Source organism: Colossoma macropomum, unplaced genomic scaffold (assembly GCF_904425465.1).
Source record: "Colossoma macropomum unplaced genomic scaffold, Colossoma_macropomum, whole genome shotgun sequence".
Taxonomy (NCBI): domain Eukaryota; kingdom Metazoa; phylum Chordata; class Actinopteri; order Characiformes; family Serrasalmidae; genus Colossoma; species Colossoma macropomum.
The window spans coordinates 18,651,070-18,668,114 of record NW_023494787.1 but is presented as its reverse complement, the minus strand read 5'-3'; the positions used below and the strand labels follow the sequence as shown (position 1 = coordinate 18,668,114).

At 42.6% G+C, this 17,045-nt stretch overlaps 1 protein-coding gene across 1 annotated transcript; it reads right to left on the bottom strand.

Annotated features, from left to right (window-relative positions):
* Positions 1-531: 531 nt before the first annotated feature.
* Positions 532-16,547, bottom strand: zbtb10 (zinc finger and BTB domain containing 10). The gene is made up of 4 exons (XM_036566327.1): positions 15,621-16,547; positions 10,327-11,266; positions 4,055-4,230; positions 532-3,079 (listed from the first exon to the last, which is right to left on the bottom strand). Exons 1-4 carry the CDS (start codon positions 16,332-16,334, stop codon positions 2,783-2,785), a joined length of 2,127 nt encoding a protein of 708 aa, XP_036422220.1. The 5' UTR covers positions 16,335-16,547; the 3' UTR covers positions 532-2,782.
* Positions 16,548-17,045: the final 498 nt, after the last annotated feature.

The window sequence follows — 17,045 nt, the reverse complement described above, 5'->3', positions numbered from 1 at the left end:
TGCACAGGCCTGGCCTCAACCCCACCGATGAACTGGAATGTCAATTGCGAGCCAGGCCTTCTTGTTCAACATCAGTGCCTGACATCTCAAATGCTCTTTTGACTATTGGGCACAAACCACTCTGAATGACTTTGTTTATATCTAAATCATTTAGTTATGATGAAATTTTGAAAAACTGGAATTCCCCTAAATGAGGTAGTGCTGAACACGATGTTTGCCCAAGATGATCTTTGGAGAATCTAGGCCTCAAAGTTCTTCTCACTATCTTTAATTCACTTGACACAAAGCCATGTTAGAGCAATAAAGTTTTATTTTCAAATTTTATTATAGAGGAACAGTAGTACAATTGAAACAGAAAGGAGAATGTATTCATCTTAAAACCTTGAAAAACATAAAAAGAGTAACCTGATTTGATTTGTGTTTGAGGTGAGCCAAAGGCCCGGTTTGCATCACTGTAAGAGAGTTGAAAAATACATCTTTAAAACGGCTTTAAAAAAATACAGCTGGAAAAAACCTTCATCTGTAGTGTTGTTGTTGGTTATGTCCATATACAGCATAAAATGTAAGGAGCGAGTCATCTCGAGTTCATCAGATACACAGACAAAATGAGAAAATGAGAAACAGAAAGAACCAACAGCGTGTCTGGGTGAACAAGCACACGTGTGAACAGAAAAGAGGATGGACAGGACAACAAAAGCCAGGCCAAGGTTTGAAAGGAGTTAACTGCAGCCGTGATCCATTATTTCAATTAACAATTAAATATCTATTCATATATATATAGATATATTTTATATACTATATATCCCTCCCACAGTGATCTGAAGGTAAATAATACAAACAGGATGAATATCTTCTATACAGCTCTTAAAATACACTTTCATCTGGAGTAAAGGGAAAGATAAACATACTCTGTCTCATTATAGCACTTCAATATATCCACTGCATATGAACAGAAACTGCTCTTCCTAGGTTTCAACCCACAATATTTCTTATAAAAATTTAGTAAGGAAATAACAAAAGAAAAAAAAAAAACATTGTAGAAAGGACAAATAAAACAATATATGCATCTAGGGTAAAGTGAATGATTTTGGAATAAAAACATTTAAATCTGACAATTACATACACAAGCAAGGATTTACACTAAACAGGTTACCTGGCTTTCTCATACATTAATTCAACATTAATTAAACAACAATTTTGGTAGGACAAATAGAAATTAACAGTCTTGATTGCATTTTGGAGTCAATATATATATATAAAATATTAAATAATGAAATGTTTAAAAAAAAGAAAAAGGTTCCGCATGGACTAAACAGTTTTCTTTTATTTCCATCCAGACCGGCTTTGGGGAAATAAGAAGCAGTAAGTGCGTGTCTATGTTTCTCCATAGAGCTCCACTTTACATTAACATAACCAAAGTGTTATTAACTTGGCAGACATAAAACAACAAAGTCAAAATAAAATGATTCTAAATAGTATTTTTTTTTGCACTAAAATGGAGTCTTTCACAAAACAGAACCTCAAACAGCCCAATCAATCAGCATTCTTCACCATTACCTTACACACACCATTCAAGTGATTATCAGTATGCTCAGTACCTCTTCACACCAATTCAGGAAGGTCCGAAACTTTGGGTCATTTTTACATGGTCTGCCGGTAGTAAAGAAAATAAAAATGGTATGTGTTTGTGTGTGTATGTGCATTAAATAAAAAAACAATGGCAAAGCATACCTGATAGGCTCTTTAGCACAACAGTGTTACATACAGAGCTGATTAGTATATCTGAGTTGAGTAAGCTTTACGATTATTAACATCATATACAGCTTGTAGGTCCAGTATTTCAAAACAAAAAAAAAAACAAGCGTTACAGCACCAAACGTTTCCATCATTTGGCAAAATTCAAGCTTTAAGTGAATGTCAAAATGCTCTATAAAGTGTTACTGTGATGCTGTGATTCATATAAAGCTAGCAATAATATATTCCCCTTATACTTTCTTTTTTAAAACTCTTTTTAAAACTTTCTGTTTTTCTCTGCTTTATGTTTTCTCTCAGCATTTTCAGTAGTTTGTGTCCTGCCAAATCTTGGTGTGCATTCTGCTTGGCACAATGGCACAGCCCCAATATAACTTAATCATAAATATGGCTGTGGTCAATTAGAGTCACAAAACAGATTTTTTTGGTTCCAAGATTTGTGCAGGGATAAAGGAAAGGAAATATAGCTCATAAATTTTCATGACAACATATCTACACAATTCGAAAGGAAATAAAATCTTCCTGTAGGCAACATCTCCACAATGCTCTGTCTTCAAAAATCAGAATCGCCATCTAAAGCTGTGGATGTCCGGACACGACAGGAAGCACAGCCTACAACGGAACTTCTCTCATCAGACAAGAAACAACAAAAACAAATTATATATCATTTTAATAAGACCATAATATCTTTCTTCATAAATTAAATAATTAATATTTAAGATGATTGGCCTATCGTAACTTAAAACACTGTACACCATCATACCCTAGAAAAGGAAGGAAAAAAAATACATCACTGAAAAACCTGATTTTCATAAATCATATCATCTCTTTCTCTTTCAGGCGGTAGGCCCAGACTCTCAGACACACAATAATCTTTACATCTCGGAGTCCCTATCTACCAAAGCTTTTTATTTTCTCTTTGACATGTACGTTACCGCGCAACCACAAGGTTTGTAGCACTTTGGAGTTGTTGATTGTTTCCCAGCTATTTTTTATGTGTGTTTTTTTGTTGTTTTAAGTTGCATTTAACTTAGTCCTCCTCGGGGGTGGCACCTGTGTCACCATCCCAGTTGGATTGGTCAATCTCGTTGGGCTCCTCTCCGTCACCCTCCTCTGCCATGTCCTCGTCTCCTTCAGCCGTCTCCTCAAAGTCTTCGTCTCGGGCGAACTCCAGCTCCTGCATGCCCACTTGCGTGGCCTGGTGGGAATCAGCACAGTCCACACACACCCCGTAGCGGCGTGAACCATGCCGGATCCCCACACTGGCCGCCAGCATGAAAATCTTCTTACAGACCATGCACTTGTACTTCTTATCCTTCTTGTGCACCTGCAAGAGGATGATGACGACATCTTGAAAAATGAGAAATATGAAATACGAAAAGAAAAAATAATTTACTAAAGAACGCTGTGTTCAGGTATGTGCGCAGACAGACCACAAAGAGGGGGGTCTTGCCCTTGAGGCCTTGCTCATAAGCTGCGAGTGCCCTCTTGGTCAGTGTATACAATAATTAGTCTTTTCTCTGGACATTCTTCAAGATCCATTTCAGTGAATAGACCTTGTGGTTTCGCTCAGGTTCCACAAGCTTCATCTCTCTTGGGCCACAACACTTGTGCACTATTGGCACTTAAAAGGTTTTCCCTTCATAACTAACTATGACCTGTCATGGATGCATGCATTCCCACAGTGGAAATACTGCTGATATAGCGCCAATTATGTCTCCTTAACAAAGTGTAACTTTACACAATGTGGTTATTTTGAACAGCAAACTAACAACGTAGGCCATAAGGTGCGCTAATGACCACACACCTAAGTTAAACTGTAAAAAGTAGGAAGTTAGGCAAGGCTCTGTGGAGCTCTTAAATAAAGTTATTACTCACCATCTCATAATTACATAGCATAGCAGGTAATGTTACAGCTTTGTATGTGGGACAGGGTTTAAATCCCTGTTCAGGCAGTAATACTAAAATTTTAGGCGGCCTTGGTGGGGGGACAAAAAAACAAAACACTACGTTCACTTTCCTTAAACAAGATTTTACTTCCTCTTTTGTTAAGAGTGCCTTCAACATGCTGTAAATTATAATATGTATTATTTATTTATTAATATATTTAATTATTAATATATTTAATTCACGTTACATTTGTCTGTGCACAAGTCTAGCCATGACAAACTCTTTTAATCTCTGAATGGTGCCATGAAAACTCTGTCCTTACGATTCTCCAAAGACTCTCCTTGCTGGAATTTATATGGGAGATATTTGTAGTTTTTGTATTTTGAGCAAAATGTGTTTGTGTCTGTCTCACCAGGGAATGTCTCTTGACGTGCTCTCGGCGGGTGAACAGCTTCCCACAGATGTCGCAGCTGAAGGAGCGCACACCTGAGTGAATGATCAGATGTCTCTTTAGTGTTCGCCGGTGCTTGGCAATGTAGTTACAGTGGGGACACTTTAGCTTATTCAGAGCAGTGTCGGACGTTTCAGCTAGAAAAGAAACAGAGAGATAAAGAAAGAGAGAGAGAGAAAAATCAGTGGGCATTTTGCACCAGTTACTCTAACAAACACCTGGTGAGCTGGTAATATGTAAAACGAGTGGACATAGCTAGCCTAGTTTTTCATCTCAGAGTCCATTTTGTTTGTGTGCTCTAGAGCTCGGTGGCCGCTCTGTGGCGTGTGACCTATAAAGAGCGAGCGAGAGTGAGAGAGGCGCAGGCAGTGGGGCTGTTTTATTGTGTCAGGATATCATGTTTATGGGTGAAGGGAAAACACACTCCCTTCAGTGTTACTCTCACAAATACAGAGCTAAGCAACCTGGTGAATTCTCAGTTGCTATGGCAACTCTGTACTGGAGGCCATAACTATATTAGTATAATGCAATTTCACCAATCAGAGGAAATAAAAAAGGGAAAAAAAAAAAAAACACGGATGCATTAAAAGCAAAACCTGCTTTTTTTGCAATGGAAAAAAAACAATTTACAGGCTTGTGCTTAATAAGTGAGAATATTTTGGAAGAGAGATTTCAAATGCACTCTCTTTTTTGTGCTCCAAAAGCCTGCTGCACACACACCAATCCTGCAGGGAGTGGTGCCTGTCTTGCTATAGTTAAGCAGAGCATGACACTCTGTACTGTGGCATGCTGAACGAAGGAGTCCAGCTTTGTTTGAGCTAAAATGGCCCAAACAAAAGGGTCGTCAAGCAGGTTGCCAAGGGGCTGACGAGAGCCAGATCACCTGGGAATTTAACTGGGAATCCACACCACCGTGTGGGCTGAAGAAGAGCTGACAACAATAACTGATTCTTCCCTTCCTGTTATGCAGCCTTAAATTAAAGTTCAATCTGTCACTATGCAGTAGTCAGGTACACACCTAGGATCAGACTTTGCCATTAAAATATTACTCAGGATAGTTAATCATCAAACAAATCTCAAATGGTACAAAGCTGTTTTGGCTTGAGAAAAGAAACTGCATGGACTGCACACGTCGCTGGCCTGTGCAGTGTGTCACGAAGGGAGAACTCAGCCCTCACATACTGCTGGGTGGTACTGACAACATCATGATATTTTCCACATCCATCACAACATTCCTAGCGCTGATAATATTTAAAGGGTTATTCTGCTAATTTTTAGAAATTTATTGATTATATGGTTCAGACGTGCACCAAGTCATTCAAAGTGGTTTGATGTGAAATACTCCATTCTTGAGAATCTTGCATAGTCAGAATTGTTCATAGAGGTGATGGCAGCAACCAGACTGAAGAGTTTAATGCCCCTAAAAGCTCCATCTTGAAAAATTATTACTTTTACATGTATTGTGTGTATTATCGCGTTATGCACAATTATTATGGTTTTGAACATAAGTCTGATGCCTGAGAATGTTTAACGATGAGTTTGAGGTGACGTTTAGGCCTAAAGTCCATTTTTACACAGCAGGTTTAAAATAATAATAATAATAATAATAAATAAATTTTTTTAAAAAAGTGTACGGTTTCAGATTTACCACTATTTTACCAATATCAACATGTATAAACACAATAAATAAAAACTCAGAAGAAAGGTGTGGACTTACTGGTGATTTTGGATAGCAAATAAAATTGTTGTTTTTGTCTTGTTGATATTGTAACCCCTGGGTTCCCATCACAACACACTCTGATTTCTTCACAGTGGTAAAATGTTTCTGCAGAATGGGGAGTTTCACATCAAACCATTCTGAATGACTCTGTTTATACCCAAATGACTGAACTATGCAGAGATTTTGATAAATCAGTGGAATCCCCCTCGATGGAAAGTCTGCATTTTCAAAGTTAACGGACCCATGCCGATTCTCTATGCTAAAAAAATGTCTTACAGCATAACACTACATTTGACAGGACTGTTTTGTTCTGCTTTTCTTCAATTCACACCAAAGAAAACTTACACAATGTTGTGAATGTTGTACAGAAACCAATGTTTCAAAAAGGAGGCTTACCACAGTTTTTAATGTGTTTTTGAACGATCTCAAACAACTGCAAATAACAAACAATTCAGTTAAAATTTCACAGATTGATCAAAATCTTTGCACTTTTCAGTGTCGAGATGTAAACCAAATCATTCAGACTGGTCTGATGTAAAATGGTGCACTGTAGTGAAATTTACTGATTTCTTTACAGCAGTGGTTGTACTAGGGGTTATGACACACAAATATAGCCGTTTTACTTACTATCTAAAACCACCAGTGAACCTACAGGTCTGTAGCTTTTACAGGTAATGTTGATAACGATAAAATACTGAAAAAATATAAGCTACAATGTCCCGCATGTACTACTCTGCTACAAACGAATTAAAAAAAAAAAACTTTTCAAGCCAAAAGCTCATCACAAAAACAAAACAATGTCTACTGGTATACCGGTGTAGACGAAATATCACCAAGCACTATCCTCACTATTCCACCCAACACTTCTTGCTGGGAATCTTAAAGGATTTTGTATGCGACTGAGTTGGCCAGCTTGGTGAGGAGACACAATGGGAGAGGATCGTAATGGGCTGAGGGTCTGAGTGGTCTCCACCCAGTAATTGCCCCATCTGTACACTAGCCGAAAGCCCTCGAGGACATATGCACTTACTGGTACTGCTACTGCATAGCTTGCCAGCATTTACTGTTGTTCACTACTAAATGTGTCATAAATACCTGCCCGGCTTCCGAAGAAGTGCGGGGTTCTGAGGCAACTTGTACAAGTTATAGACTGCCCGTTTTGTTTTCGGTATTGGTTTGGGGGAGGCAGGGGTGATACAACGTGTAAATGACTGACAGAAGCCGTAACAGTGGATCATCTTTCACAGGGCCTGTTGAGGGGCTGGCAGGCCAAAGCCGTTAGATCCCACTGTAAGGGCCAGTGCTGTGGGCCTGTTCTGCCTGGGTCAATATTTGGAATGGCAGGGACGGACGCTCTGCATTAGGGAGGATTAGGGCGGGACGACCCCTGGCAGCTTTGCACCTCAGAACTGGGGGAAGTGCGCGTGGGAGTGTGTGTGTTTAGCTGCAAACAGTCAAGCAGCAGTTGCAAACAGTTTGGAAACGATTCAAGTATTTACGACAATGAATCCTTGCTCTATGCACCGTAGAGAGCCCAGACAGGTTCTTACAACTACAACTAAGCAACTCTACCAGATCCCTTCCAGCTTTAGAAACTAACCACAGAAAAAGCGAGTTGCCTGGTGTCTACATAGCAGTCATTAAGCAACACACTGTGTAAAGGAAAAGCTTTGAGTGTAAAAGGAAGTAGGCTATGTGTCAATACACTCTCTCCCTCACACCCGTCCGCACACACAGTGTGTGCCATGAGCATCGGGCCGCTCCATATTAAAGTGCCCTGAGGAATAGGAGCTAAGCGCATTTGAGAGCATTTAGGGAGCCTGAGGGAAGAATGTTTCCCCAGCTTTACTTCATTATCCCGCATTAGGAGAACACATCGTTTGGGGGTGGGGGGTGGGGGGGAGAGAAGCACCCCTTCTCAGTACAACACCACTTAATACATGATATCATTTCACGCTCTGCTGTGCTTAATGGGGACAGAGTCTGAGGCTTGACAGCTCCACAGGCTGGAGATTACACAGGTTTGTGTGGTATGAGGCAGGCGGAGAGGCAGCCAGCTTAATAAGGACAAAGGCACACTGACTGGCCCTCTAATTAAAAGGAGAGATGGCTCGTGGCCCTGCATACTACACACCCCAGCCACGCAGGCCGGTAGAAAAGCAATCTTGATGTAAGACCATGGCTGGCAGGGTGCCACAAGCAAAGGTCGGGGCATGACTATGTGTGCGTGTGTAAGAATGTGCTTAAGCAATATAGGAGATGTCCCTGTTTACGGGAAAGAGCCTCCAGCTAACCATGGCAGACATTGCTAAGCTAAAGAAAGAGTGTCTTAGACATGGCGAATCGTTCCAATGACAAAGCAAACAATGGACATTCCAGAAACGGTTTCAGATATTTTCCACCAACCTACACAGATAATGAATAGTCAGCAGCTGACTTTCCTTAAGAAAAAGCAGACAAGCAAAAAAGAAACCAAAACCATGAAAATATTTTAAACAGACTATGATCTCTTGACTACAGGTACTGAAGGAACTGAAGTATTAGCTCTTTGCTTAATTGCCTGTATTCTCACAAAAGATGAAATAGGCTGTTCATTTTCTTAGTGCTACAGAATCTAAACAACTAGGGCCTATAATATATAAATGTTCAACCAATGCTTCAAGCTAAAATGTTCATTTAATTTCTGAGGAACAGCTGATATTTGAATAGGCAGGTGTTTTATTCAACATGTCAATCTTTTTTGAATTGTATGCATAAAAGTGCAAGAGTGTAACTTGTTCTGGTAGCCAGGCTTCTGGAGTTGTACATCACTTCTTAATAATTCTACTTAACTTTAGCTGGTAGGACCAGAGCAATTGATCAAGGGATACAGAAGAGATTAAACCTCAAATATAGTTTACACTTTATTATTAAGTAGTTTGTTGAGTAGCTACAGATCACAGTACTATGATGAAAAGTCATACCCTCTACTCCGAGTCACTGGCCAAAAATCAACTGTGACACCCAGATGTGTTGCAGTCGAAGACTGAACCCTGCACAGGTGGATATGTTGGCATTTCTCAACAAAAATGGATACTGCTTCTGTTGTGTGCAGCCATAAGCTATAGGCAGTCTATATAGTTAGACAAAGGAGAAAAAAAAAAACTAAAAAGCTGCAAGCTACTGACTTTATATTACTTGTTGTTAAAACTATGTATAAGAACTTCAAACTAGCTCAAGTCAGGTCATACATGCTCGTTAACTTGGGCTAATAATATATGGTACGTATAAGTAGTAGTCAAGTAAGCAGACAAGTAAGTAGACAACATTACATTCCTGTCATATCTTTTAAATTGGGCTGCATTTTTCATTCAATAAAGCCTAAAGCCTTGTTTATGTAAAGCACAGTGCTATATTTGATGTTTTCATGGGTTGTGTCTTTGATTTTTTGGTTTGTCGGTTAACAATTAATCACCAACTAATAATGATCATTATCAGTCAAAAGAATTTACCAAAATTCACATTCCTAATACAAGGACAACTAAATGTAGATCTAGTTCCCCTGGTTTCCTTCAAGGGGACTTGTCATGCACAGCATATTTTTAAATCAAGGTTTAGGTGCTGAAATACACCAGACTACTTCAATTCCAAGAAATCATTAAAAAGTATAGATCACTACAGTCATCTTGTGCAAGTGCAGTGAAGTTCATGTTTCCGTCTATGAGTTATACCACAACTTCCATTTAGGTTCATTCCCGGTACAACAGTCATGAAGGCATGGTCTTTTATGGTAGCCTGCCTTAACCACAGCAAACAGCCAACAATAGACTTGAAACTGTCATATGGTTACAAAGATCAAAAACTGTCACAGCAACATTGAATTACTATCCTTTTGGCAAAACAATAAACTTGCAGCTCAGGTTATGTGCTACATATTTAGAGGAGATTATGGGATTTCTTCAAAATCTCACTGACAGTGTAAGATAAAGCACTGGATGCTCTGCTATAGCAACAGCACTGTCAGTCACTAGAATTTTACTGTTAATATTTGGGAAAATAAAACAAAATTCACATGTGCACTTCATACACATTTTAACAGCCACAGAAAACATGGTAGATAGTGTAAACTGAGCGCACAAAAATGCACCTTTATCAACACTGCAGTATATAATTTCAGTTAAATAGCTTAAAGATGTGCATGTGAAGAGCCAAGGACACAAGACATCACAGTCTCTTATGTGGTCTCTCCAACTATTTAGCATATCAGCCACCACTGCTGTCTTATTCAAATAAATCCCTAAACTCAGCCTCAGAAACGTGCACAAAAGGCACTCGAAGCGCACACCTGTAAAACAGCACAGAGCTTTTTTCTTTCAGTTGTGTTATCTTAATGGCAAAAAACGTTTGGCAAAAAACAACAGCAGCTGAATTTGATCTGGTGTGACCCCATCCAAAATGGCAGCCCACGTTATCTTGTGAGAAGCCATTTTGTGCATTTAGAGTGGGTGTAAAAGTGAAGGATGTGTGGTTTTACCTGCATTCTCTGAGAGATAGGAGTAGTCCTCTCGGGTGAAGGAAGCGGACGGTTGAATGAACATGCCCTCGTCAAAGCCTTCTTCTGGTTCGGGCGGGATGTTATAGACGAAGCGTCTGGCGATCTGCTTTTTCCGTCTGCCACTGCCTGGCTCTGGTCGCTCCTCCGGCTCTGGCCGTTCCTCCCTCTTCACCGCAGCTCCAGCACCCGGGGCTGGTTCGTTCCAGACGAACACCGGCCCAGGGCCCTGGGGCTCCGTCTGTGTGGATTCGGAGGAGTTATCTCCTCCCCAGCCCGAGCTGCCCAACGCGCAGCCCTCCCCCGCAGACACAGCCACGTCGCTGGGCTCCTCCTTCACCTGTCCGCTGGCCTTAATGGACAGTTTGGACAGGATACTAGTGGCCCAGAAGTTGCTGGGCTTCTTGTCAGCACCCTGGCTGTCCTTTGGCACAGTCCTCCGCTTGTTGTAGTCCACCACCACGGAGTCGGGAGCCTCCTGCTTGATGCTGATGTTTAGGGCATCTTTGATGAAGGCGCGGCACGACTGCACCACTTCGGTCATCTGCAGGTAGCTGGCCACGGACATCACCTCTATGGCATTCTGGCTGGTCAGCAGCAGGTTGCCAGAGTACAGGAAGTCTAGGATAACGGAGAAACCCTGCACGGCCGCCACATCTAGGTGTGTAATGGTGGTTTGGTCACAGCTCTCACTCTTGGTCAGGCAATAAAGGGTCTTGAAGTAGCGGCTGCCCGCAACCAGTATGTTCTTGTGCGCCCTGAACACCTGGCCGCCCACCACGATGTTGACATCACAGAGGATGCCGCTCTTGCGCTGCTTGTCCAGCTCCTGGAGCAGCTGGTAGCAGTAGGAGTTCTCATTTGGCCTGTTCCTGTAGTCCTCGACCTCTGTGCCCTCATTGTCCTCTGGCCTCTCTGTCTCCTAGTGGAGGTGCATACACACAAAAAAATAAACACAAGAAGACAAACAGTATTAGTGCATAGTGTAAACTCAAGGTGGTGGGTATATGGTGACACCACCACAACAGCAGAACTGGTTTGACCAGCTCTCAAGCTGCAGCATTGTGGGAACTGTATATAACTGAAACCCCCCCACTCAAACACAAACTGTATCACAAGACACACCCTACGCAAACCATTCCACTCGCTCAGCTAAAGCTCTTTAAGCTGAAAGATTCACTGGGCCAACACCCTCTCTCTACACCAGACTTTACTGCTGATGAGACTTCACTCTGCCTGCAAGATGGAGAAAAAAAAGAAGCAGAACAGACTGGTACCTATCAGAGGGAGTACACGTACGTGCTACATTTCTGGATTGCAAAGCAGATGTCCTAATCCACGAAGTCATTTATACCACTCAGGCCCAGCATTTTTCCCCTCCTACCACACAGCTGTGTTTTTTGCTCGAGTAATTCAGATTAAATCCATTTCTCAGGGGCGGAGGCCTTCCCAGCCCCCTCCTCCACACTGCAGCCCTTGTCCGGGTAGAAGGGGTTTATTACTGTAGCGTGGCTCCAGCGGCAGCCAGCCTAACCAGTGGACAGAGAGAGAAGAGATAGAGGGCAACCCCATTTCTCCACACAATGCCAGCCCTTTCCTTCAGGCTCATTGTTCAGTGTAGTTTTTGTGCTACACTGAGGCTTTGTGCTGCTTGCACTCAGCTCCTTGTGCTATAGCACACATCCAAAAAGATGTGCAAAAGGTTTACCCATATCTGTACAGAATAATTTTGTTTATTGGGCAACCAAATATAGACAATGTTACGATGCATTTACATAAGAACAGAATCTTGAAGAACACAACGGGGCAGATGGTGACAGGTTTGAGTCAATAGGGGGATGTGGACGAGAAGGGGTTGATATGGGAATGGTTGTCAGTTTGTGGTGTCATATTGTTCTCCATTGTTTCCCTGCTTTGCCTCAAGCAACTGTTTGTTTCGGGGAGAGGCTTTGACACCGTGCCTAGCCATGCTGTGGTAAGAGGGACAGAAGTGGTGTCAGTCAACATACTTAGCAGGAAAGAACACACTGGTCCAAAATTCACTTCTCCACACCATCTCTCAGCCTCTGCTCATCCTTTCTCCAGATGTGCCACGTGTTAACATGGAGCTGGAGAACAGATGCTTTCAGAGGAGCCCCAACACTAGCTGTCCAAATGAGGCTGTGGTGACAGTCGACTTTTGACGTGGCTCTTTTTCCAAGGACAAGTACTGAAAGAGGAAAGACTGGAAAAATCTAAATGAGGCAGGCAGCCTTAATAAACTGGGCCTGAATTGTAAAATAGCATTGAAATTATAAACAACTACTATAGCAGATTTAGTTGCAAACTAGGAGTGCTATTTGAGGGGAAAAAAAGAAGGAAAAAACAAAACAAAAAAAGACCCTTTCTCATAAAGCACGTCACATATGAAAACCACAGTGGTTTCTCTCTTTCTGGTTTCACACCTCAGACTTTCGGTTTGATGTGGAACAGGAACACAATACAACCACCACCACTAATACTGCAACCCCCCCCACCCCCCCAGGTTTGCTTCTCAGCACTATGTTAGAGACCTGTTACCACGTTATCCAGCATCTCATTGTAAAATCAAAAATGTCTCGGACTGTAAACAAACACACCCGTCCGAAATTTAAACCATCGCAGACTCATTTACCTGTCAACTCAGAATGTATATTAGACATGTGGTTAATCAAACTGATGTTCTCTTGCTCTGTGTGCATTTGTAAGTATGTATAGTATGTATTCATGTTTCATGTTCATCTGCTACCGTTACACCCGCTGGAGATCAATAATGAACATCTATCTTCTTATCTATCAAAGGAACCCAAATTGTCCCCAAGACTGCAGGGACAGCAGTTTTGTTTTCCTTGTGCATACCCTACCCAGGGCCAGCCTACCCCTCAGGCCAGAGCCGTGTCCCCTCACCCAGCCCGTCTCACAGATGCTTGAACAATGTAGCAGTGTGCTTGACCCAAGGTGTGGGTGGAGAACACCAGGCTCTGGGCCTCCCAACAATGTGGAGAGCTCATCGATGGAGAATTCCACAGAGTTCTTCCCCCCAATACACATAGGCCTACATTTCACAAGGGGCGGACAGAGGATGGGTGGAGCCACTGTCTCCTCTAAAGCCTGTCTTACAAGAGAAGCGAGGGATGGCAACTTTGAGGACAATGGCCAGACCCAAGAGTGAAGCAACCCAGATACCCCCTATTTGGTTAATTGAGTTATGGTCACTGCTAGACTGAACCAGATCTGGATAAGCAAAGAAATTTAGCCTATTGTCTGAGACATCACTGATCTGTATAACAGGCCACAATTATAAAACTCACTCACAGCCCTGCTGAAGAGACACCCTAACATATTATTTTTTCCAGAAAAAGATATCCTACACACTATTCTGTACTAATTTATCCCCCTTTGATAACATAGTATTAGTCCACCTTTCCTACAGCAGTCTGAATTGACATCAGCCTTTTTGGCCTACTATACAAAGAAAAAGTAAATATTAAAGCCAGGAGTAACTGGAGAAGTGATGAGAAAACCCAGCAGAGCAAAAGAAGTAGTGTCATGGCTGATACTAATCTAAAACCGCGTCTTAACCCCTCTGTTGCTAGGGAGGAGCCCGTAATCCCTCCTACTGCTTTCCTGCCTAATTAGTGAAGGGTATAAATTGAGTTACTGGAACGCTTTAAGTCATCCTGATTAGTATGAACAACTGGCTGCACTTGCAATGCTATCCCCCCCGGGATTTTATTAACAAACAAGTCAAATTCAGCACGGTCATACTGTCAGAGGCTCTAATAGCAAACATAAACGTAACACTCTTCAATCTGTAAACAGACAAGCCTTTCAAAGAGCACGGCCATCAGATCTTAAAACATTTATTCACAATATCCAGCAGGGTTTTAAGAATAACAGTCTTAACGAGGCCACAGATTAAAGATTCATTACATAGCATTAAGGCTCATGACAGATCCAAATGTCTGCTCTGAAAATGATTACAGCACACTATTGATCCAAGTTGCCTTCAGAGTGTGGGGGTAAAACGATCAGGTCAGAAGGTCATATGCTAAATTTATTTATACTCGCGCTCATAGTGTTCAGCCAGGTGGATACCAAATAGTAAGCATAGCTGTCATAGGACACTTGATTTAGTGGTACTTCTAGCCAAATTGAGCCAGCCATGGATCTTGGAGATCCATCTAAAACAATGGCTCTGATTTAGGTGCCCTAAAGGGGAAGATGAGATGTGCCAGAGGTCACTTTTACAACGAGGCAGCAGAGGAGGGGGTAGGGTTGGGCTGGGCTGTGACTCCCCAAAGCCTGCTGGTCAAGCTCCTGCCATCATGACCTCCCTGGCAATCAACTCACGTTGCCAAGGCAACTAAGGTTGATAATTGCAGTGCAATACATGCATGAAGTAAACAGGTCTAATACAAAAGAAGGGGAAGCACGCTCACCCTGAGCTCTCGACTAAAGTGGTTGCACTCAAAACCTCATAATTCAGTCATGTACACCTTTAAACATTTTGGAAATAGACTTATACATGTTTCAAAACATTAGCAAGCGCCTGTGACTGTTGAAGACAACATCTATGTCCCTTCAGATAAGAAACAGCTATCATACCTTAGTTAAAAAGTCTGGAGGACAATATCAATGTTCATACGGTTAAGCTGTCACTCTTACGGTTAAAATGTCCTTAGACAATCAGACATCTTACCCAGACAGTGAAAATTCACATAGCTCAACCTTCTTTAAGTGTTTTACCGAAATTAGTATCAAGTAACTACAGTACTGTCAGTGCTACTAACCCTTCTCACAAATGGTTTGGGTCGTTAGCGTAATACAATTTCTACGTATCCATAAACATACAGAGAACGTATTAAATCTGTACAACACTAAGAAACCACGACGTAAACGAATCGCTGAAAAGTGTCACTAATACAGTATTAAAGATACTAGCTACCTAGCTCGACAGTATTGTGAGCTAGTTAACATAGCTTATATGCTAAAACACTTTAGCAACGTTTCCCTTCAGAAGCGGCAAGCCAGTTAGCTTAGCAGGCTAACCTTGCTAGCTAACGAACTAGCAGAGCCGTTAGCGCGATATTTTTGTCGAGGAACTGAACAGCACTGAAAACGTTAATAATGCGACTTATTTTCGATAATGAAATGAAGCTCTCGTCATGGTTTCATAAGAATACACACTCTGCAGTAACCTGGTGGTGGTGACAAGCACAAACTCTGAGCGAGGTGTTCGTCTGGTGTAACTTTACCTGTTTGGTCGGGTCGTTCCTGCCGTGCTCCGAGGACAGGTGATGTCTGAGAAGCAAGGCCCGCTTGTAGTTTCGGCTGCCTTTGACCAGCTCATCGCTGTTGAAAGTGGCAATGTTGTGACACCAAGAGCAAGACATGAGTCCCGTCTCTCGGCTAAATTTCAGCCAGGGAAACTCCTGCAGCCAGGAGGCTTGGAAAAACGAGTGTTTCTGAAGCAGCGTCTGAGGTCTCATCTCTACCCAGGTTTTCCTGGCACCCGTCTCCTCCCGCTCCCCGCCGCTCCCTGTTTCGCCTCGGTCTCGGTCGTCCTCGGATCCCGTGGCGCCGCTGCCCGCGCCGTCCTCGCTGTTCACGCCGTTGCCGGCCGTCCAGCTATCGCCCTCCTCCCCCGCGACTGTAGTGGCCGTCCAGCCGATGCTGTCAACGTCTTTCCCGGCTGTCCATCGACCCCCTTCCGGATCTTCCTCCTCCTCTGCCTCCGGCTCTGTGCTGTCGCTGACGGACCCCCCGCCCTCCACTTTTACCAGCGACGGTCCTTTCGCCCCCAGATCCCTGTCCTCCTCTTGATCCGGCCTGGTCCCGTTTAAATGCCGATCTTGCCAGGCCTGGGCCTCCCAGCTGTTACCGTTGCTGCCTCGGACACCACTGGAGCCGGTCGGGGCTGATCCACCTCCTCGGAAAGCCAGCGACCTGCGGTTTCGTTCTCCGGACATTTTTCTTTAATAGCGTTAAATTACAATCTACTTTCCCAACGATTTATGTATATATTTTTTTCCAAACGGCTAATTACGATTACGAGAAATCGTTGTCTAAAATGAAATATTCCGCATCGAAATGTTGGGTTTTTTGCGCTTTGGCCTCCCGGAGAGAGTATGTAGGTTATGCGGAAATAAATAAGGGTTTTAAAGGCATAATGAATTTGAGGGTTTCTGGCTCCGTCCGCGCAGGCCCCGCAGAGGTCGAATGGCAACGACTTTCCCCACAATGCACCTCGCTTCGAGTGAGGGGGGTCGTGGGGCACTTTTAAAGGAGGATGGGGGGGTGACTGGAACAGCGAGGGGGGCATTTGTGTTCGGAGGCTGCACCCACCTCTCCCTCCCTAAACGCACTTTTCATCTCTGGGAGTCGCTTGTCTTGAGCTAATAAGTCTGCCGTCCGCCGGGGAGCGGCATCATAAACACAGCGCGAAAACACACAGAGGGCAGAGAAAAGCAGAAGAACAGGTGAAGGAGAGCAAAGACAAAGCCCAGTGTTTAGGTGCGTTAATTACTGGTGGTGACGGCAGTGGGGAGGGGGGGCAGGGGGCTGGCTTGTTTTCAATAACACAGTCCATATATATATAATATATACACATTCTTTTTCTTATATATATATATATATATATATATATATATATATATATATATATATATGTATGTATGTGT

Coding starts and splice junctions, on each gene's coding strand:
- zbtb10 (XM_036566327.1), bottom strand. CDS start 16,334: ATGTCCGGAGAACGAAACCGCAGGTCGCTGGCTTTCCGAGGAGGTGGA. Junction 4,231..10,326: donor CTATCTCTCAGAGAATGCAG/GTAAAACCACAC, acceptor TTTCTTTTCTAG/CTGAAACGTCCGACACTGCT. Junction 3,080..4,054: donor ACGTCAAGAGACATTCCCTG/GTGAGACAGACA, acceptor ATCCTCTTGCAG/GTGCACAAGAAGGATAAGAA.